Source organism: Gadus morhua, chromosome 6 (genome assembly GCF_902167405.1).
Source record: "Gadus morhua chromosome 6, gadMor3.0, whole genome shotgun sequence".
Classification (NCBI taxonomy): Eukaryota; Metazoa; Chordata; class Actinopteri; order Gadiformes; family Gadidae; genus Gadus; species Gadus morhua.
The window spans coordinates 6,790,209-6,812,708 of NC_044053.1; the positions used below are offsets into that span (position 1 = coordinate 6,790,209).

The 22,500-nt window shown below is 41.8% G+C and overlaps 3 protein-coding genes across 9 annotated transcripts in view; 1 reads left to right on the plus strand and 2 right to left on the minus strand.

Moving 5' to 3' along the window:
* The window catches only part of slc4a4a (solute carrier family 4 member 4a), a 49,540-nt gene extending 48,128 nt beyond the window's left edge, over positions 1-1,412 (minus strand). For 2 of the 3 annotated variants that reach the window (XM_030359661.1, XM_030359660.1), the window contains exons 1-2: positions 1,266-1,411; positions 942-1,053 (exon numbers count right to left, since the gene is read on the minus strand). In XM_030359661.1, coding sequence (XP_030215521.1) covers positions 942-967 — 26 coding nt within the window. In that variant the 5' untranslated portion in view covers positions 968-1,053; positions 1,266-1,411. Of the gene's footprint in view, positions 1-941; positions 1,054-1,265 lie in introns of all 3 variants that reach the window. The other variant, XM_030359656.1, reaches the window with a different exon arrangement.
* Positions 1,413-5,807: 4,395 nt separating this feature from the next.
* rufy3 (RUN and FYVE domain containing 3) lies at positions 5,808-18,905 on the plus strand. 5 transcript variants are annotated; one of them, XM_030359676.1, is made up of 18 exons: positions 5,808-6,254; positions 9,489-9,662; positions 9,871-9,988; positions 11,401-11,502; positions 12,116-12,239; positions 12,552-12,616; positions 12,963-13,028; positions 13,117-13,186; positions 13,307-13,399; positions 13,778-13,873; positions 14,079-14,246; positions 14,530-14,627; positions 16,287-16,406; positions 16,786-16,921; positions 17,015-17,088; positions 17,183-17,210; positions 17,356-17,433; positions 17,734-18,905. In XM_030359676.1, the coding sequence occupies exons 1-18, from the start codon at positions 5,999-6,001 to the stop codon at positions 17,875-17,877; spliced, it is 2,010 nt and encodes a 669-aa protein (XP_030215536.1). In that variant the 5' UTR covers positions 5,808-5,998; the 3' UTR covers positions 17,878-18,905. The 5 variants fall into 5 exon arrangements, 4 of the variants coding, with proteins under 4 accessions (XP_030215536.1, XP_030215539.1, XP_030215538.1 ...); XM_030359678.1 differs by lacking the exon at positions 5,808-6,254 and adding an exon at positions 7,374-7,996; XR_003977181.1 differs by lacking the exon at positions 17,183-17,210 and having other exon boundaries at positions 17,734-18,087.
* grsf1 (G-rich RNA sequence binding factor 1) overlaps positions 18,831-22,500 on the minus strand; it is a 5,278-nt gene continuing 1,608 nt past the window's right edge. The window contains exons 4-10 of the mRNA XM_030359699.1: positions 22,401-22,500; positions 21,577-21,715; positions 21,063-21,196; positions 20,735-20,817; positions 19,913-20,048; positions 19,189-19,236; positions 18,831-18,938 (exon numbers count right to left, since the gene is read on the minus strand). The exon at positions 22,401-22,500 is cut by the window's right edge and continues 62 nt beyond it. Coding sequence (XP_030215559.1) covers positions 18,925-18,938; positions 19,189-19,236; positions 19,913-20,048; positions 20,735-20,817; positions 21,063-21,196; positions 21,577-21,715; positions 22,401-22,500 — 654 coding nt within the window. The 3' untranslated portion in view covers positions 18,831-18,924. The remainder of the gene's footprint in view (positions 18,939-19,188; positions 19,237-19,912; positions 20,049-20,734; positions 20,818-21,062; positions 21,197-21,576; positions 21,716-22,400) is intronic.

Genomic DNA, 22,500 nt, shown 5'->3' on the forward strand with positions numbered 1-22,500 from the left:
TGAACTGGACCACAGTTTATGCGGTTTCTTTAATCAGTTTGAGTTCAGCCACAAACTAAAGGCTAGAGCTATCACTACTTCTTTCGACTTGCTCCATTGCCACCTATGGAACAACCACATGTATAACAGGCCCAGTTAACTTACTGGGAGGACCAACACATGCTACTGCCACTACACCATATATATTTCTAGCAGATTTTGCAATGCAAACCAGAGCTGTAAAGAAGACTTATAATTATCATAATTATAATTATCATAGAAACAAACCAACAGAATTACACAATGTTGAATTTCTATGTATGTGTAAACAGAAAATGTATGATGGAAACCCTTTCATGGGCTCTGTGTACAGTATATCAGCACAGTTTTCAAACAACTTGTACAGTGTAATGTCAAGCATAATCTGTAATCAAGCCCCAGTGAATACCTGAACTCTAGACCAGTGTAACTACCATTTAATAATAACTATACAACTATTATAGTCCCATGTATATTTGGTATATTGCCTGAGATGTATGATTTTTTAGGGGAAACATAAGACTTAATGCTTTTATGGAGTGCACTCATTCAATGCAATTTTTTCAACAAGCAATAACATGTATTTTGTGTTGGCGATGAACCCAATTTTCTTTCAAAAATGTATAAATAAATCAAATATAGGCCGTTGCCTCTCAGAGCCTCAGATCTCATAATAACCTCATTTTTCTGGCTGTGGATGCCAGCACTACAGCCAGACATATCAAACCTTTCCTCTACTAAGTTGAGTGTTGTCCAATTTACACACATCGTGTTTTAAATCACACACTTCCGTTTACTATAGCGGACCTTTTATATGACGCATAACTAGTTTCGTTATTTATTCTTTATTTGACAACAAGTGATGCCCACGTGTTACCCAATACCGGCTAAATGAGAACGTTAGAGTGATTGACATCACTTACTTTTTTGTGGGACGCGTGGTGCTCATGTTTGCAGCAAATTTCCAGGTCTGGCCAGATCTCTGGACTAATATGCAGAAGCCGATCAACGGAGAGCGTCCTGGTGCTGTTTGACCTGAGTAAAATATACGTTTGCATGACATTCGGTTTCGCACACTATAAACATTATGAAATTAATGTTGACCCAAATTTATGAAGCGTTTATTAAAAAGTCCACGAATTTTTTGTACGTGAACATTTGCAAAATGTGAAGAACTATCTTAAATAGCTTACGCATAATCAAGTCTTAAACTTAAAGCTATTTACGCATTCAGAGCTCCTACTTACCGCTGGTCTCTTTGGCTTTATCTTTGGTCGTCCTCACCTTGCGGTGGCATGGAGGTAGAGAAGACTACTCACAGTAAGCGAGTAACTTTATGAGTGATATTGTGTTGCGGCTCGACATGCTTTTCGTTATCTCTCCAAGACCGTCCTTTTGTCAACGTCACGTCTCGAGGGGAGGTCAAAGTGTCTCCGCACAGGTCTGGGATGGAGGAGTGCTCTAGACTTGCATAATGCTTTGCCCCTTGCGTGTCATATATTATTTGTGCATTTTTTGCTTTTTGCTTCTTATTTCCTTATGGCTATATTGGAATAGGTATATTATTAAACTGCATATTAGATAGGTATATACTGTTTTGTTTTTTTCTTAGTTCGCTCTTTGAAATGGTTTGACACAAATTGCCTAATGTTGAAGTATGATATTCAATTTAGGAAATGTTTTATCTAATGGGAAATTGTACTCACTGTTGAATTATTTTTTAAATGCCGGGCGCGTGATATTATTTCATTCTACAGCGACATCTAACGGTTGTCATACACTATTACAATGGGATACATAGGATGAGGAAGAACACAGCGCAAGTTAATTATTAACATTGCTCCATGAACGACAGTAACTAATTTCTTAATAATTTATAACCTAAGGCAAGAATTTGTAGCGTGTCCCACACTTAGCAGGAAAATAATGTATTGGCAGAATACAGAATTTAAGATATATTTAATTATCTTCTAGTAACAATTGTATTCAACATATAACCATGATAATACTACATGTTACCATTTTCTTCAACTACATTACAGTTTGCCTTACTTACTTACCAGGGTTAGAGGTTTTTCTCATGTACTCATGCATCAAGCTGATATTTATATCTATATATTTAACTCCATTCGATATAATCTATATGATCTATATACGATATATTGAAAACGATTAATCTGCAACAGCAATGAATGGTGTAATTGTGATGTGTCTGTGTGTGTGTGTGTGTGTGTGTGTGTGTGTGTGTGTGTGTGTGTGTGTGTGTGTGTGTGTGTGTGTGTGTGTGTGTGTGTGTGTGTGTGTGTACTTTCTCTACCACCTTAGTGACCTCGGTCTGTCCTTGATAAGTCCATGCACAGCTCCTGATTGCAAGAAGTTTGTACCATGGGTTTCCTCTGAGGATGCCTTACCGGCTTCTTGGAGGTAATGATTGTATATGTGTGTGTGCGTGTGTGTGTGTGTGTGTGTGTGTGTGTGTGTGTGTGTGTGTGTGTGTGTGTGTGTGTGTGTGTGTGTGTGTGCGTGTGCGTGTGCGTGTGTGCGTGCCTGTGTGTGTGCGTGCGTGTGTGAGTAAGACCCTTGGATTGACTGATGTATTCAAATGTTTTGAATTTATATGAGCTTAACATTAACTAGAATGTAAACAACAAATTCTATCTTTTCAAGACTTTCTGGAGCACTTTACATGGATGTTTAGGGGGTTGGCATCTGGTTTGGTGTACATACTTACATACTGTGTTTTTCTTTATCCATTGAGAATATTTTAGAAGTACTTTGTTTTACCAAATAGGGAATCTTAGTCATTCATCCATTTGAATTTGGACCCTCCTTGACATTCTTAATGACATTCCTACATCTAAGGAGGTTGGCTTTTCGACCTTGTAATTCAAACCCAATGTCAAAATAACCTTTTCATTAACCAATGTTATAACACGAGAAAATAGTTGGTCAACGTCATCAAATTCAACATCAAAGTGTTTCTATTATTAGAAACACTATTTTCAAAAGTGCAACAAATATCATTCAGAACTGAATGGAAAACGGTCTCTCAGCATATAGGCTACTGTCAATGCAGTCCACATTGTTAACACACAATAATTCTAAGGAAGAATTTGTCCAAAAAGGTTCAATGTTGATTACGGCTTACGATTTTCCATAACTTAAAATGTGTTCTCAAAACAGTTTTGTGTTTTTATTCACAACACCAAATATTTTTAGGCTAACATGAAAACACTATATAACTGGGAAGTTTCAGAGAATGTCCCACATATATTGATGTATAATGCAAAACATAATTAACGCCCTCCCTAAGCATGTCAGCAATTTCCGTTCAGAGGTTTGACAGCTTACGGGTTCATTGTGAAGACACATGAGAAAAAATCCTAACTTCTTGGGGTTTTTGTTTTTGGGAAAAGTTATCGAAAGTACATTTTTCATCTTTACGTTTGGCTAGAATCTTTCCTTTGGCTTTGGAAGACATTTAGTGTTGTAGATATTGCAATAGTGAGTGTGTGTGTGTGTGTGTGTGTGTGTGTGTGTGTGTGTGTGTGTGTGTGTGTGTGTGTGTGTGTGTGTGTGTGTGTGTGTGTGTGTGTGTGTGTGTGTGTGTGTGTGTGTGTGTGTGTTTGTGTGATGCCTGACGATGTCTTTTTGATCCTTGTTATCATACCACATGGTTGCATCGGTTGACAGCCAAAGACTGGACGTCTTTGAAGTAGCTTTGCTTTTAAAGAAAATGCTTTGCCACTTCGTCTTTCATCTGTGAATCTTCTAGCAACATCATGGCATTCAGAAAATGTATCTTAAGAACCAATACTCCTCAGCCGGTAATAAAATGAATGTTACCAAGATACAAGAGTTCAAAAAGCAATGGCTCTACCTAATTAATTTCTAATCAATTCCTTATTTTGACAAGTCCTTCTCTCATTCAATAAACAACAGAATATGTTTTAGCAGCATCTCTACACGCCAACCCTAGTTAGGGCTCTACAAATATCCTGATTTTTTACTATTCTTATTCAATTCAATTTAAATATAATTAATAATTAGCTTTTTTACTCATAACTATTGTATTTTGACTCAACATATAACCATGTAACCATTTTAAATAAGTGTTACTTTATGTAACATATATGTTAAATAAATGTTACTTTATGCAACGTGGCCATGTAATTTATTTAGGCCTATTATTGTTTAAGAACATAACAACTTTTTCCATACATGAAGATAACCCTATGAAAAAGGATCCACTAGTGTTAAAAAAATTCTTCAGTGTCTACTCATGGTGTCAGTACATTCAATATAATGAGACAAAAAAAAGACACAAATAGGTGAGTATACGATTGCTAAGTGCAGTCTAAAATGAAGAAGAAGAAGAAGAAGAAGAAGAAGAAGAAGAAGAAGAAGAAGAAGAAGAAGAAGAAGAAGAAGAAGAAGAAGAAGAAGAAGAAGAAGAAGAAGAAGAAGAAGAAGAAGCAGGCCCATGTAATGAGGTGTCTATTCTGTACTGTTACCCGTACTGCCAAGCCAGTTAAAAGTTGGCCAGTATCTGCCCTTCTCCTCTGCTCACACACACACACACACACACACACACACACACACACACACACACACACACACACACACACACACACACACACACACACACACACACACACACACAATTCTGCATGCATACATATATCTCACATAGGTCTGTCAAGAAAAACTTGACTGGAACATAACTCACATTCAGCTTGACTGGCTTGAAGCCATGCCGAAGAGTTATTATAATAACACCCACCATTCTAAACCTTACTTTGCCCATGTTGGGTCACTGCAGTTGCTAATCCGCCGAATACTTGCCATTATCTCAGTTATGGAATGAATTCCTTGTATGTTTTCCATACATTATATTTTTAAGTATTTGCAGCACCAAAGTAAATTTTAAATATAGTTGTGACAATCATTTTTTCCACAATGAAAAAGAGATTTCATGCAAGAATATGTTTACATATATTCATTAGAATGTGTTTTTGATATAATGAACACTGTTATAACTTCCCAGTATATAGTAATATATATCGACATACCTGTATCTTCCATCACATATTTTATTCTACATAAAGGTCTTTCTATATTCCGATTTCTCGATAATTCAACCTTTTACTCCCCCTACTGTTCATTCTAAAAGTTGCATGCAAAAAAAGCTGCCATAGCTGAAGGTGAGAAACATAAATTAACAGAAAATATCTACCGTTGAGTTAGGCCTCTGGTGACACAAAGCTCAGGGATACGTTTTCTTCTGCAGTCGTCATCTTCAATGCTGTTTGCCCAGCAAGTTACTGCGCACAACAACATAAACCTCTAATTGAAAGACTAATCTAACTTCAGCGGATCAAATTCTGCTAATGGCTGCGAAATCAAATATTGGAGATTAAAAAACAAATACATGATGCAAGCAGCATAGTTAATGTTTTAATCTATGTATCTAGCTTGACTTTATCTACTGATCTTAACATTTTAATCTCAAAATATGTTCATCCAAGAGCTAAAATATTATTTATATTACCAAAATGCCAGACAATATGTGTCTTTACTGCTGATAAGAGTCACAGAATATGTTTGATAGGCTACAATATGCATATCTTTTTGGAATATAATCTTGCACACTAGAATGTATAAAATAGGTTTTAATCCATTCCATGGATGTATAGTCTGAAGTTCTGAACCCTGGGTTGAACGATGAAATCTCAGTTTGGAATAGTTGCTTGGACGTGTACAAACTCTCGCGAGACAAACATCAATACTGTTTCCTGGTTTGTCAGGTCACACGGGGAAAAAAGCTAGCTGGAGGTTTTAGCGGCGAGCAGGGAGGATTGCTGAATCGGGCATAAACAAACATTTCCCAGATCGATCCGATGTGTTTCAATAACCGATAGAGACATTATACTATGCGGTCACCTCGTTCGCTAGCCAATACCTTTATATTGACCCGATTATGGCGGCGGAGGGGGATACAAAGCCAAAAGAGCTCAACCTGCAGCCTTCGGAAAGTTTAAGCGCTTCTGGACACACAAAGTGTCAGGACGGCAATAATGGACTGGTGGTGGATAGCCCGGAGGAGACGTTCTCTCCCACCTCGGTGATCTTCTTCAAAGAAGCTTTAAACTCTTGCAATCTGAGCTTCGGTGGGTCGGTGTCGCCTACTCCCGTCCGCCAGTATGAGTTCCACATCGAGCGGAAAAAGAGTAAAAGTAAGTTGTTGTGGTGAACTTTTTATACCGAGGTCCCCTGATTGGTGATCACGTGTCTGTGTCTCCTATGTGTACATCGAGTCAGGGACAAGAGCTGTCAAAAGCTTAGGGCCAAATGGCTCCTAAAGCCTCCAGTAGCTGCCTTGACGCACCGTGCTTGAAGTGCGGGTTTCGTTGGCTCAGCTCCTGGTGGTGGTGGTGGTTAGCTTTGTAGCCAAACAAGGCTAATATCAAATACACAAATTAGAAAACAGCTAAGCCTAACTCTGATTCTATATCGTTATAAATATATCCATGGTCACACTCGTATTATATTGTATTTAAGTGGACTAACGTTAAGCAGTATGGTCTGCATACATGCCCATACATCTATGATGAAAACCTAGTCCGCTCTAACCAGTGACTGGGCCAATAAAGCTACGTCAACCCCATATAAGCCTGTACGTTTAATAATTCATCTATGTATATATTTATATATATTTAGATTTATATATACACACACTTACAGGTATACCTACCTTCCTAAAACGGGTTACATGTCCAAACCTAGCTATGACATTAGCCTCCCGTCCCCACACCATACAGCGTCATGATTGACAGCTGGACCCCGTCCTCTGCTGCGTTCGTTGGTGATTTCATCTTGTACCTTCACCGTTGTCAGTAAATGCATTGTCTGTTAGTTGTGAAACACCACATCGGTGGCACAAAGACGGCAATTGCCTGAAAATGGGGTGCATTTGTTTTTTCCCCATATTAATGTCAATACATAAATAAATGCTGCTCAATTAAGATAAGTCGTATACCTGCTATAACCGTTTTGACATCATTTGACATTTTGTGACACAATAATTATTTCCTGTTAGTTTAACCATTTGATTATCAATACAATCTTCTATTACAGCAAAGATGTGTTTATTGATGGGAATTGGATGAGTGCTATTCTCCATCATTATTAGCCTTGGATGAATACTCACAGGGAACCCAGTGAGTATAGTACACGCGGAGTACCAACCCCCCCCCCCCCCCCCCCCCCTCCTTTTTACGCATGCACCATCTGCTCATGTGACCGTCGTTCCTCTTCACAGCCTACTTGTCAGCCATCTTGGTCAACACCCACCTAGTGCATTCACTGCGGTGCACAAGCAGCCCAATCAGAGTGAACGGGCACTAAGCTCACAGGAGGCGGGCCGTGATTTCCACCACAGTGCTCTCTTGCATTCTAAATCCTCTGGCTGAGAGGAGGGCAAGGCAGCAGTTCTCAAGACAACAGTGTTTTCTCTTGGCTCCTTCTGTAGCGGCAGGAGATGAGGATGCGGGAATAAAGAAAAATCCATTTATTTTTTAAAAGCCTCTGGAAGCTACTGTTAGCCTCTTTTTTTTGTGCTTCTCCATCTTTTCCCAGTGTTGTTTTTCTAGCACACGTAGTGATTTGTGCCTTGCGAAGCGGCAGTTTTTATTGTAAGCCTTATCATCATTCGGCTTTCACAACAAAAGCTGCACCCTTTCTCTCGGGCGGAGTGGCTGGCTGTCTGTCTGTGTGCTGCTTCACATCAGCTGAGTCATCATGTCTGACCTGACGCCTCAGACCGACGTGCCGACCCCCACCACGGACAAGATCACCCAGGCCGCACGGGAGACCATATACCTCTGCAACTTCCGCGTGTCTGTCGACGGGGAATGGCTGTGCTTGCGCGAGCTCAACGACATCTCCCTCACCCCAGACCCAGAGCCGACACACGAAGGTAACGGTGGCAGAGCCTGGTAGCCTGGTGGTGCTGTGTATGTCACAGGCACAACGTTGTTATGGTTAGGGCGTGGTGACAGCAGCCAGTCTCCAGGTCCCCCACCACCACCACCACCACCACCGCCGTCGCAGCTCTGCCGCTTCCGAGGATGGTGTGAATCCCTGTCGTTTTTAATGAGCATCGTGTTTGATTTCAGAGGGAACGTGGAGGAGAAGGGCGGGGGAGGTGGATGTGGAGACCTGATGCTAAGCATGCTAACAGCTTTTGTACATTCATTGCTGGGTGATGGAGCCTCATTCGGTTGGGGGAGGGGGCTGGGTCGCTCATTGGATGTGTTTTGATCCTGGAAAGCAGACGCGTTGTGTTTTTTAAGCAAATCATTTCCGGGGTCTGTTTTGCTCAACATAGCCAGATGCTAAATTAGCCAGCCAATCACGCAGCCGATTTACGCTTGCATGCTGTGGCGTGTCCCATTCAACCCCATCCAACCTGAACGACGACTTGACGTAACCCAGCTTTCCCATCTTATATACTGCATATAAAAACTGCATTATTCGCCTTGGATGGAGCACATACATTTCAAAATAGATGCCTGGACTTCTTTCACAGAATGTGATCATTCAAATTCACCAAACTAATCTAATTTAAACAAAGAATTCCGGCTATTTGACAGCACTACTTAAGTTTCAGCCCTCGTGGTTTTAATCTGTGGAACATAGAACATTGTAACCGTTATTAGTAAGCACTTATGCATTTAATGGAGCTGCTAATATGTTGTAAATCAATAGTCTCTAAAGCATTCAAAGCAGCTTACTCTTGTGGGTTATTCACATATCCAGGAATGTCTTCGGTGGGTGAGTTTGCAAAATGTGCCTGCTGCCACCATCAAAAAGAACTCTGCAATTAAAGTAATACTTATCCTGACAAATGAATGACAGGACTACCAATATTGCATTAAAACCCACCGTTGCGTATTGTATTTATACCAAATGCTATCCTCTTCAGTTTTTCATGCTTTGAGGCTTTTTTTGTCTGGAACAAATTTACCAGACGAACAAACAATGGGATCTTCCCTTGCCAGCAACTCGACACCAAATATAATAAAATAAACGGCCATCTCGGATCCTGTCCACCAATCAAAATGACCTGCAGTGCTCTTATCACTTCCACCGTGGACCGAGCCAAGGAGATAAACAACATGGCGTCCTTCAGACGATATCCCAAGACTTATGGACTGCTCTGCTGTCAACAGTAACACGGTCCTGCACTCCGCACCACTGGAGCGACACTCTGGCAATCTCTTCCACTAAAGTTTCATTTCATCGTTATTCAAAGAAAAAGAGGGCCGCGAGTTATGCAGAAAGACAAAGGGAAGCAGCCATATGCAACTGCTGCATTGCAAGTCCTTGTGTTGATCGTTGAGGGCTTCTACCGGGGTCAGTAGCCAGTCTCATTTCATGTTTGCTTCCGTCGGTCATTTCCCTCTCAGATCCAAAGGATCCCATTGCCATCGAGAGGCTGAACCTGATGAACATGGCCAAGCTGAGCATCAAAGGCCTGATCGAGTCGGCGCTGAACCTCGGCCGCACACTCGACTCGGACTACGCGCCCCTCCAACAGTTCTTCGTGGTGATGGAGCACTGTTTGAAACACGGGCTGAAAAGTACGTGAAAAAAAAAAAAAAAATCCTTCTTAATTATGAGCGAATGATACTATGTAAATGTATTATTATTATTATTATTATTATTATTATTATTATTATTATTATTATTATTATTATGTTGCTTGTAAATGGTCATTGCATGCCAAGTTGCCATAAAGTTGCTGAATGTTGTTTATTGTTGACAAATCTCATCCGTTTGGTTGATCAGCCAAGAAGACGTTCCTGGGGCAGAACAAGTCCTTCTGGGGGGCGTTGGAGCTGGTGGAGAAGCTAACACCTGAGGCAGGAGAGATCACTGCAAGTGTAAAAGACCTGCCTGGTCTCAAGTAAGTCGGGTCCACAAAAGCCAACAAGTTTAATGTTTTTTTTTTTTTTTTATGAATGCGTTTTTGGATTTTGTTAAGATTATTTTCTATTTAGGTTCGAGCTAATTGTTTCTTTTATCACTGGGATTTGACAAAGATACTTTCCAAAGAAAGAGGTGCAACCAAGGGCTTGGTGACACTTTTGTGACTCTAACAGATGTGTGCCAGGACACATTAAGTCAAATGTAGACGTTTCCACATTGGTCAGGTTGTGATCCAATGTTCCAGGTCAGTCATCATCCAAATTCAATTTGGCCTTGGCCGTTTTGCACCAAAACGTTAAGGGAGGAGCCGGAGGAGACATGGGGGAGAAAGGGATGTACTCCCGGAGCTGTGCTGCCGGACTGCCGCCGAGCTACCCCCGCCAGACTTTTCAGCTCCCGGAGCGACACCTGCCGGAGCAGCCGGAAAGCTTCGGCGGCGGTTCAGCTTCCGGAGTACACCGCCGGACTGCCGCCGAAGCTTCGGCCGCAGCCGGACGGCTACGACAGCGGCGCGGGGGGCTAGGCGTCAGTCCGGCAGCTCAGCTCCCGGAGTACAATCCCTTTGTCCTCCGTGTCGCGGTTCATGGACTTGAGAGTCAAGGCCAAAGTTCCTTTCCACCAATTGTTCTCCACCATGGCCGAGATATCCTCCACTACGAGTCTTTACTTGCTGTGGAAGTACCAGAGACGTCAGATGCAGTCTTGATGATTCATAATATCATCCGAGGCGCACATTGCTTTTGGCCGTTATATTGGATATAATATTATATAAATACCCATATATAATATTATTATATTATATAGATATAGAGCTCCAGGAGCCGCAAACAGAAACAATCCCTTCTCCTCCATGCTGTGGATCAGTCTGACAGCTCATTGGTCAATGGGCAGCAGCTCATTTGCATTAAAGCTACAGACACCAGAAACAGCGCATTCTGGAGGGACTGAAACAGAGGGGAATAGCGGCAGGCGAGATTTTTTTCCCTAAAGGCTATTTCCAGCAAACGACTTCAAAAACATGTTTTCTGGAACTCAAATACTATGTTTACTGGTTGGGAAAACGCCATAATATGTTTCCTTTAAGAAAAAGAACAGTAGCTTCTTCTTAGCTATCCCTTGTATTAAAGCACGGAATATTTAAATATTAAGTGGTAACTCAAATGGCGATTCAATTACAGATCTGGCCAGAAAGTTTTCATTCAAATGTTAAGTCTAGAAGCACGGTCTGTGATAGGATCTGGCAGATCTGATCGAGGAAGTCGCATTGAGAAGAGTATTTTGAGCAAGGCTGATGAGTGATGGAATTATAATGCGTTAATAGGATAAATAGACTGCAGATGGAGGAAGTGGATTAATAGTTTTGACTGAACTTGCTGTGTTTTCTGTCAGAACACCCCTAGGAAGAGGACGAGCCTGGTTGCGATTGGCCTTAATGCAGAAGAAACTCTCTGATTACATGAAGACCATCATCAACAGGAAGGACCTGCTAAGGTAGCACCACTAAATGGATGATGAAATGGACTGAAAGTGACTCCTGTACAGAATATGACCCAATCCCATTTCTTCCCCTTACCTCTTCAAAACAAGGGGGAGGGGGAAGGGAAGGGGTAAGGGGTAGAAATGGGCTTGGGCCTTTGTGTCTCCTCCCACCAGTAAAACCGGAAACCCCTTTGTATTCTTAGAAGGGTCCGTAGGGATTATCCTCTCTACTTCTTTTCGATTGCTAAAATATCGACCAGTCCGACACACTTGGTTCCTTCGCTTTTTTTTAACAACGGTGTGCCATTAACAATTGTATTCTTCATGAGAGCACACCTGTGACGGTTCCCATGTGGCCGGATCCCAGTCAAACATGTACTCTTGGTAACCTAACGATCTCCCCCTTATGAGAAAAATAAAAACTGTAGCAGAAATGATACTAAATAACATTGTATGGGTCCTGCAGTGTGTATTACAAAATGTTTTCAGATAAAAGATTAGGTGTATTTTGTTAGGGCAAGGTCTATATTTATTCAAGGCATTATGAGTCAAACTATTATTATTGACTACAGAAAAGGCAGTTGCTATGATATCACCTGTAATGTCGGTCCCCTCTCTGTTGTAGTGAGTTCTACGAAGCGAACGCCTTAATGATGGAGGAGGAGGGAGCGGTCATCGCAGGGCTTCTAGTGGGCCTTAATGTGATCGACGCCAACCTCTGCATGAAGGGAGAAGACTTGGATTCACAGGTACTCATCCATTTCTCATCCCTTCTTTTTGTTTTGCGTAAATTTGGTTTATTTGGTCAACTGTTTTGGTTTTGAGCTATTTTTGGTTCGAAGTGAATTGCTTCCTTTGACCATTTCTCTGATGGACAATGGCTAATATAAACCTTTCTGTGATATCTGTCGTTACTAGCAAAGTGAGTACATTGGCCTGCACTTGATTAACATTTGGAATATTTAGCGACATATAAATCGTCTTCGCTGCATCTCACACGTGCCGCTCTGTGGTAAAAAAAAAAACATGCAAACGTCCTTCTTCTCTACCACTGTGTGAAGGTCGGCGTCATCGATTTCTCAATGTACCTCAAAGACAGCGGCAACAGTAGCAAGAGCACAGAGGGGTGAGTGCTTCCCCTTCACGGACCACCCTGAACCCCCAACTCATGACATAGTGGAGCCATTCACAAAGTCTTGTGTACAACATGAACCCTTCTTGACCTAAGAAAGTTCCTAGACCTGCACTCTAGTTTAGAGACACTGGCTTGTCCCTGATGTATGCTTTGATTGGGTAACTGGTTTTAGCTTTTTAGTTTACTTTTTTTTCAAGGACATTTTAATTAAACTACTTTATCATTAAAAGTAGTTTAAATACGAGGCTATGGATAGTTGTGTTAATAGTTTTTTTGTTGGGTTTCGGTCTAGAAATTAACAAATTTTTCATGTGGCCTTTTCCTCCCCTTACTTTAGAGACGGTCAGATCACGGCAATTCTCGATCAGAAAAATTATGTGGAGGAGCTAAACAGACATTTAAGGTGCGTCAAAAGGCCCTTTCTATACCTCATCGGCTGTGTGAGTTAAACGTCAGTTGTGATATTGTGTGGTTCTGGTCTATTTCCACAGTGCGTCCGTAAATAACCTGCAGGCTAAGGTGGATGTTCTTGAGAAGTCCAATACCAAGCTAACGGAGGAGGTGAGCTTCACATTGTAGTATTATGTTTCTACCCGGGATTCAGTCCCAAAGAAATCCTGTTTTGATAATCCATTCATAAGTATCAACTTAAAATCTTAAAACATTTATCCGCAACCCAAGCTCGCAGTGGCTAACAACAGGATCATCACCTTGCAAGAGGATGTGGAGCGAGTAAAGGAAGAGAGCTCTTACCAGATGGAGTCAAACCGAAAGGTACACCCATTATGAACATCATCCGCTAAACCGCTTGTCCCTTGTCCCTCTAACCAATAACTCACAGGGACTTTTCATTACTAAACGTCTTTTGGATGCAAACATTAGCGGTGTGAACTGTGCTTATAAATATTTTTATGTTCTCATGTACCAACGATTAACTCTTATTAATGTTTTATCCTTTGAGACAGGGGAAAACCTTTTTAAATTCAGGGATAGCTCTTTTACATAGACACTTTCATAAAGGTCAAATCTAAGAATTAATTATACAAAATATTACACAATTTAAACATTGGAATTCTCACAATGACTAACGCCTCATTTGTTTTAAGGGAACTGTTTGATCGATGTTTATCTCCATTTCGTCTTCTTCTCCAGGCCTTGAGAAGCGATGCAGCAGTACCAGTAGCAACAGATGGACAATCACTGGGAGAAACCCGCAAACAGCTGAAGGAGGAAACCCTACTACGCCTGGTCAGTCAGCCAGCCAGCCTGCATTAGACTACCTCCACAAAGCTACAGCTCCTCAGTACACTTTGTAATGTACTTTAATGGCTTATCTGGCATCAGCAATATTGTACTTCGGCTAAACGTGAACGCAGCATCATGTGCCGGCACTTAACCTTTATGCCTGTCTGATGGTTATTATACTGTTGTTGTTGTTGTTGTGGACCCTCAGGACGTGGAGAAGGAGCTGGAGGTCCAGATCGGCATGAAGCAGGAGATGGAGCTGTCCATGAAGATGCTGGAGAAGGATGTTTGCGAAAAGCAGGACGCCCTGGTGGAGCTCCGGACGCAGATGGAGGACATCCGCACCTTCAACCAACAGCTGACCCACAAGGCACAGGTAACGGCCCTCCTGCCATCGCCAGCCCGAGTGAGTGATCGAGAGAGATCGAGAGTGACCGAGAGAGATCGAGAGAGATCGAGAGTGACCGAGAGTGACCGAGAGAGTGACCGAGAGAGTGACCGAGAGAGGGACCGAGAGAGGGATCGAGAGAGGGATCGAGAGAGGGATCGAGAGGGGGATCCATCTCGAGAGGGATCCATCTCGAGAGGGATCCATCTCGAGAGGGATCTCGAGAGGGATCTCGAGAGGGATCTTGTCATGTGATCCCTATGTGTTGCAGAGCTCCGAGGCCAGCTCCAAACAAAAGGGAGACATCATCACCGGCCTGGAGGACAAGATAAACCAGATGGCCGGGACGGTCAAACAGCTGGAGAGCAGGTAGGCTTCCTGGCACCACGCACGGACAAACTCCCAAAACTCGTACAAGGATTTTCTTACCTCAGTTCTTTAAGAATACATGACTGTGGCGACCCCTCTGTCCTGCCTTAGGTTCTTAATCTCCTCTTCTACTGGTACACACCGGTTTGGACTAATAACATTAAGTCCCAAACATTTCATCAAAAACATCAGGTGTGCAATCGCGGAGTTTAGGAGAGGACAGGCAGGATAGGCGGATCCTTTAAGAACCACATTTTATATCATCTCAGACTACCCAATCCAAACACATGTTTAGAAAGTGAAGAGCGTTTTGAACCTAGATTCCAAGATCTGCAAAGTGCATTTTTATCCAGCTTGTTGATTTTCATAAGAAACATCACGCAGTACAAGATAAATCGACTACTACCTACAATGATTCCTCTTTTTCCTGTTTGTTTGTCTTTTCTCACTCCATCCTCATTGTTTTCCTTTTTACCCCGTGATCCGCTCATCTTTTGCTTTTGTTTGATTTGGTCTCATCTTCATGGGCACGTCACCAGCGATATGCATTTGGTGAAGCAGGCCAGGTCCCTGAACTCTGCTGCAGGAAGGCTCCTTCAGGCTCAGCCATGAAGCCCTCCCCCCTCTCTATAGTTTCATACGTCAGGACCCCCCCCCCCCCCCCCAAGTTACAAACAGAGCCGCAATTCCATTCTTTGCGTAGAAATAATCCAACTAGAATATTTTTGATTATTCTGGTATACTGTTTTTTTGTTGTCGCGGGGGGGAACTCAAACTGACTTCTCATACACCACAAGCCGGAAGACTCTGCAGAGTCTAGAACTATGGACTGAATCCTGCCTTTTGGCCAAACCTCCTCTTTTCCCTGTGTTAGTAATAATAATAATATTACAATTATAACGGTTATTTATTACACACAGTTCATTTAGTCTTTCGACAGATGTGGTAGGCGCTGACTTAGCTATGCATTTCTGGAATTGACAGTGCTTCGGCTTTTCTCATTGGCTAAGAACAGTGGAACACATGGTTGTCAATACGCCCCCTTGAGGTGTTTGATTGGATGGATTGTTCCCAACGGCGCCACATATGCTTTTAGCACAGCGATGGCTCCCTGGATTCTGGCACATAAAAAAAAACAAAAAGGCCCTGGAATCATGTCCTCTACCCACCCACTCAACGCTATTCTATATCCTCTATTTTCTAGATATAATAAGTACGAAGGGAGTCTACACTCATCCTCGTCACCCTGTTCCGAAGTTGTTTTTTTCGGTGTTGATGTTGTGTTTCAGAGTTTGCATCTGTGTTAAATGCCAGGTCGGGATCATTAACCTCCTATTAGAGAGTCAACCAGGGCCAAATGGGTTTTAATAATTTCAACTTGTATGTAAACAATAACGTTGGTGTAAATTGTCGTAACCACAAGGCTATTAAGATAACTCAATAAAAACCGCTTGCTTCGGCTTCACCAAATGCCTTCTGACGTTCGGCTGCCTCCTTTCTGTGTTTGGACTTTTTTTCATATATTTAAGGAGTTTTTTATTTTTAATTTTAGTGATGGTTAAACCTCTCTCCCACCTAGTTTTGTGTTTTGGTTTATTTTTTGTTTAAGTTCTCATTTTACCATGAGTTTATGTGGCACCCCCCCCCTGCTCACCCCAGATCCAAGCAGGCTCAGAGGGAGCGGGATCTGGCCCAGGAGGCCAACCGCCTGTTCAAACAGGAGTTTGGGGACAAGATTGAGAGTCTGCAGACGGAGGTGGAGCACCTGAGGAAACAGAGGTAGTCGACGTCAACATTGCTGTATTTGTCGAATTCCCTTGGTGGCCATCTTGAATTCAAAATCGACACTTGGGGAGGGGGGGGAGGATTGCTGAGGATTCCAGAAGTTGACGGTAGCTTTTTTTTTATAAAGTTGTTTTGTGACATCAGGTTAGAGAGAAAAGTTAGAAAAGCCATCCATGTTAACAATTTTTTTTAAAACTTTTGCACCCCCCTCGAATTCAAGATGGTAACCCTACAAATAAAGCGAATGGAAGCCATGTTGCAGGGATAACATTCTGTAATGTTACTTGGATCAAACTTTTTCTTTTTAAGATGGAATTTCAGCTGAAGCACATGCATACTAGCGGTATGCAAGTCTAAACGCGTGTTGTTCCAGGTACAAGTTGGACCTGGAGCTGAGAAGAGAGAGGGCCCGAAAGAGCGATCAACCTTTTGGCACCCAGCCCACAGTGCCCTCTGTGCCACAGAAAGGACGGCCGCACACGGAGCAAGCTGTAACGCGACACAGCCTCGTAAGAGGAAAATTTATAGGACATGGTATAACCATTTGTACACTAGCAACTGTGGTGTTTTTCCACTAATAATGGCCTGGTTCTTCACTGCAGAAAGTGAATGTCCCGGACTCTGAGAAGGCCCAGGAAGACGCTTCAGAAGACAAAACAGCCGAGGGTTCACCCACGTAAGCACTTGAGATTATTATCACGTTTTTATTATAACTCTACCTTCTCACTACCTATTTACATTCAGCCCCCCCCCCTCCCTCCTTTTCAAAGGCCCTCGTCTGAATGTGAAGATGTAAAGGTATGGGCAAACAAATATGCGATCACTTTAAATTCATGTATACAGATAATTACCTGCTTTTGATTGGTGAGATGGGTAAAGCTGAATGTGGAGCTTTCCCAATAAAGAGAACTGTAATAATGATGTCCTTTGTTGTCCTGTCTAGGAGAAATCAGTGCTGGAGCTGAGCCAGTTGTCCATCTGCACTATCTGTGAACAGGAGGAGTCTCTTACGAGGATTAAGGTACACCAGCAGAGCCTGAATGAATAGATTGCTCGCTCTAAAGTGTCTACAATTTCTCGGTTAATAAAATGTTCCCTTTATGATGTAGATTCCGTTTTAACCTATTGGAATCGAATGATCATTTATGAAACAGCTGAACCTATTGTGTTGGAAAGCCAATATGTACTATCTTAACATTCAGTGTAACTTGTAGATCATCAGCTGATGAACCGTGTACATATCGGATTCATCTCCGTTTTAAAACACATTTGTTTTTGACCAGTTGGTCTGATGGGGCTGTGGTGCTTCTGCTCGTTCTAGAAGCGGTGCAAGAACTGCAGTGGGGTTTTCTGTGAGAGCTGCCTGACCAACGAGCTGCCGCTGCCCTCGTCCATCCTCCCGGAGAACGTGTGCGACACCTGCTACTTCCTGTTGCTACAGCAATACGCCTCGAGTCCCACCTGACAACGCCCTATTCTCTATCGACCCGTTTGCTGGGCACAACAGGGACACATGTATAAGGGGAACTCTCAAGACATTTCAGCAAAGGCATTGCTTATTTTTTTATTATTGTGGTATTTACTGGCACTGCCAAAAAGCACTTTTTTGATTTCCCGACAAACTAAAGCACTCTATGGGGATTGCTAGACTTAAAAAGGGGAATTTTAGCTACTTCCAACAGCTCATCTTATGTATTTATGCATTTTAAACACTATTAAGTGTCCACCAAGTGGATTTGCTTATAATTTTTATCCATCTCATAATACTAAAGTGAAATTGTTGCCATGATCCATTAATTCAATGCTATACAGATGGCCACTATCTTTGGTGTAATGGTAATTCTAGACCTACTTCTTCATCATATTAACCGGTTCTGCTATAAAACTGCAAGTAAAACTAACCTTCTGATGTAATATTGAGAATTTGTCTTATTAGTCTCGACTCATGCTTTTAAAAACTGCATAATGTGGTTTCCGGTTGCAACAAAAGACAATTTGTCTACTTGTTGCAATTAGGTTGCCTAACATGGGCATGTATGCTATATCATTGATATAGAATCTGCTGTAGGCCTCTCATATTGTGATGTCTGAAAATAAACTCATCTTAAAATACTGATTTACAATACGAAGCGAAATACGATTACACTTGACATGCTGTAATAAGCTGTAACATTCTATGATGTTTGTTTTAATGGTAGGAAGAATAGCAATGGTTGCTTGACCAATTAATTTATTCGGCCCCAATAAAATGAGTCAAATAAAGTGCATTTTCAACCAAGAACGAAGTGAGAGCTTTAAGAACTTGTCAGCAAGTCATCTAATCAAATGAAGCTGTACACACTTCACTATTTTATTGGATAATTTATTTTTGTTTAAAAGAATACCCCCTCTTCCACATTAAGACCATTTATTAGGCAGTTTGTTTGAGGCCAGGAATGTTTATTGTATCATATGAACATCCTGTTATTATACGGAAATAAACAATTATCTTGGGTAGAGGGACATCTTTTTTTCAGTCATCATCACCTACAGAGAGAAAATCTGAATTACTGCCTGGCATGTTGAAAGTATTAATTTTGTCGATTGTTTCACTTGAGTGAAGATGTACATCACTTGAAACCAGCATCAATGAATCACATTAATCTTGAAAACGTACATTTGTTCACTTAATTAGTCCCACAAAAGGTGGATTTAAAAAACGTATTTACAAAACAAACGCCAGATAAAATTTCTTAGGAACTTTTATGTATAATAAAAAAAAAAGTTCACTACTTACTCATGTTAGTATTTGTGGAGTTGAGAAACAACTCAATGTATCTCCCACCTAAAAAAAAAAGAATGCATTCTAGAAACGATTCATTTGAACATCACCGATTTACAAATATGCCAGCACAGATCCGGATAATTAATGACAAATATGTCGTAGAATAAAGAGTTGTGGAAAAGTATGAAGGCACTCTAGTGAAGACCAATCAAACTCTTATGTAAGGAATAAACCACCACTGAGGGTCCCGTCATTGGAAAACAATTACGTTAAAATAATGGAACACACCAGGATAGTATAATCCACTTATACCAGTGACCAACAATGGTAACTAACATATCAGTTGCTAATCTAGAACTTTATTTCTAAGTTTTTGTGTTGTCAAGGCAACTTTTGGTCATAACTTGTAGTGCATTGATTTGGAACGGTTAAAAGGCCCTTGAATTTATCGTCCATTCAGGATCAAGAATTGCATAAATGCTGTTCATCCATCTATATCTATATCTAGATAGATGGATGGATAGATATATAAAAATATAGATATATTTAGGAGTGCGACATAACAACTTGGTGCAATTCGAATATCCGTCATTAACATCCGTGGCAAGAGGAAAGCCAAATATATCAACCCAAATACATCCTGAATATAGAAAGCTGTCTTTACAACTTTTGGCTTATGCAATCCTGCATGAATGTGACTGAATGAGGATCTGATGAGCCTGCTCAAGACGCCTACCCATATGCAGCCTATCTCTGGACATGGCTGACACTGCATCCTGGTGGGACCTGAAGAACACGTCCGCCTCCCCCTTGGGCCGCCCGTCCGGCCCAAACTCAACCAGGATCTTGGACAGGGCCAGTGGGGAGAAGAACTGGAATCCAAAAAGGAGAAAGACCAAAAAGACGTCAGAATAATTTTGTATTCTTTGTAATTCCAGTACTGTCCTGCACGTGCTGCTGTTGCACCTGGATTTTCCGTCTGGGATCCAAAATAAGTATTGTAAGACCCTTTGGATGAAAGCGTTCACCGAATTGCATACATTATAACTAGTGCTGTCAAGCGATTAAAATATGTAATACGATTAATCGCATTAATGTCATAGTTAACTCACGATTATCGCAAAAATAGCAATCTTTTTTCTATGCTAAATATCCATTGATTTCTTTGTCCCATTAATTGTTCTCATTTTAATGCTCTTATCAACATGGAGAAGTGCATCGGCTTGCCATGTGCAAATGTTTTTTTATTGATAACAACATTGGCATATACTGATCAAAACAGGACGATACAAAAAAAAGCCTATAGTGCAATTAAACGATGAACATACAAACATACTGCCTTGAACATAGCAGTCAGGCTACTGCTTCTTTGTTTTGAGGCCAAATTTTTTTTTAGTTTTTTTTTTTAATAAATTGCGTTAATCGCGCGATAAAAAAATTAACGCCGTTAAAATTGGTTTGCGTTAACGCCGTTAATAACGCGTTTAACTGACAGCACTAATTATGACATATTAAACAGAGGTGTTGGTGCCCCCAGATGATGGTGTCACGGCCTTACGTGGGCGATGTCTCGTCCGGTAGAATGGAAGGGCACGCCCCTCATGTGCACGTAATGTAACGTGGTGGCTGGGTTGGAGGCCGCTGGGGGAGGAAATAAAATAAGAGACATTTCAGACGTTTGACAAATTTGAAAATACTCTTTCTTGTCCAGATGTCGGTGTTTCGGTAGTATACATTTAACTGAATAAGTGGCTTAGCGAGGCCCAAATCGTCATTTTTATGTTTGACCAATTTGAAAATACTGTTTCAGGTACAAATGTAGACGGCCCCTAAGTGTTTCAGTACTAGACGGTAAACTAAATAACGTGGCTTAGCGAGGTCCTCACCGTTGTGCTCCGCCCACGGAGGGGAGGGTCGGGGCTGACCGTCGTGGGACGGAGACGAGTCGCTCTGGACCCATTCTTTGCTCTTCCAACTGGTGCGGATCTGGCTGCTGGCGCTGGCAAACACCTCAATGTACCTGGAGCGTCACGGGCCACCAAACAGGAGACAGCAGCACACATAGTCAAAGGGTCGGCGCGATTTGAGCTTTATTTGTTGATTTAAACAACCACGAAAATTTCTTGGATATGTTATTAAACTCGATTGTCCGTTCTCATTCAATGAAGTCTTTAACATGAGTGTAATCAAAGGGCCTCTGTACTGCTTTGATGCTGACTGATCAACATCTCCTCAAGAAGAGATTTGAAAGACTTTTGTAAGGCCTTAAAATATTAAATATCCATAAAATCAGCGAACAATATCCAGCCACAACTGTCCTCAGATAAGAGACTTGACTTTGGGATTTCAAAAAGCGACACAAGTGCTGTTTAATCGGCTTGCTGTGAACCAGGAGCCTACCTGTTGCCTATGTGGCCTCTGTCGCGTTGCAGAGCTTCGTCAGCCATGTCCTGGGAAGCGAAGCGCACAAAGGCCTCGCCTGAGTTCCTCCCCTTTAAGTCTCGCACGATGGTGACTCCGTCTTCCACTATATCCAGCCCTGGAAGAGGGGGGGGGGAAAAACACACAATTATTTTTCCCTTTCTCCTCATTTGTTTTCAGGGATCTTGCATAGCTTTGTCAAAATGTGACACATTAAAAAGGCGCTGTGTTATTTTGTTGAAAAGTGCTGAATAGGTCTGTATTCCAACAGCCTTCACTGATTGTTTGAAAGTTGTATTGTTTGGTTTCCACCATGGGTCTCCCATTGTCTACATTCTGCAGCAAACGGAAAACGAGTGGTCTAATATCCCACTTTATCCAATAAGAAGAGAGAACTCCACAAAGTGCCAAACCTCTCTACACTTTCACGGGCAGACAGCAGGATTTCAGTGTTGCCTGACAATGGATTAGCAAGCAAAGCTACCGATTAATGTGCTGCCAGGAATGGCTTACACAACCCAACACGGAAAGGATAGAAAGCTGCCAGGGAAGATATAGGATTCATGGAAGACCCCCATTTACGCTGAGCAGAGTGCCAACTGGAAAAAGCAAACAGGAAGTGACCACATCACTTACAGCGCCTGCAATCACATGCCATTCCAATTTGGATTCAGCAGAACATGATCAATACACTCCCTCTCCCATGAAAATCCCAATGTGATCGGTTTTTTTAATGCAAAAAGAGGTGTGTCACGGCAACAACAACAAAAGTGAAGAGCGGGCCAAGGACCACGAGAGCGTACCCGAGAAGAACGTCTGGATGTCGTACTCGTTGGAGCTGAAGGGCAGCCCTCTTATGCGCACTACGCCGTCGCTGCTCGCCACGTTGGGCGCCACGCTGGG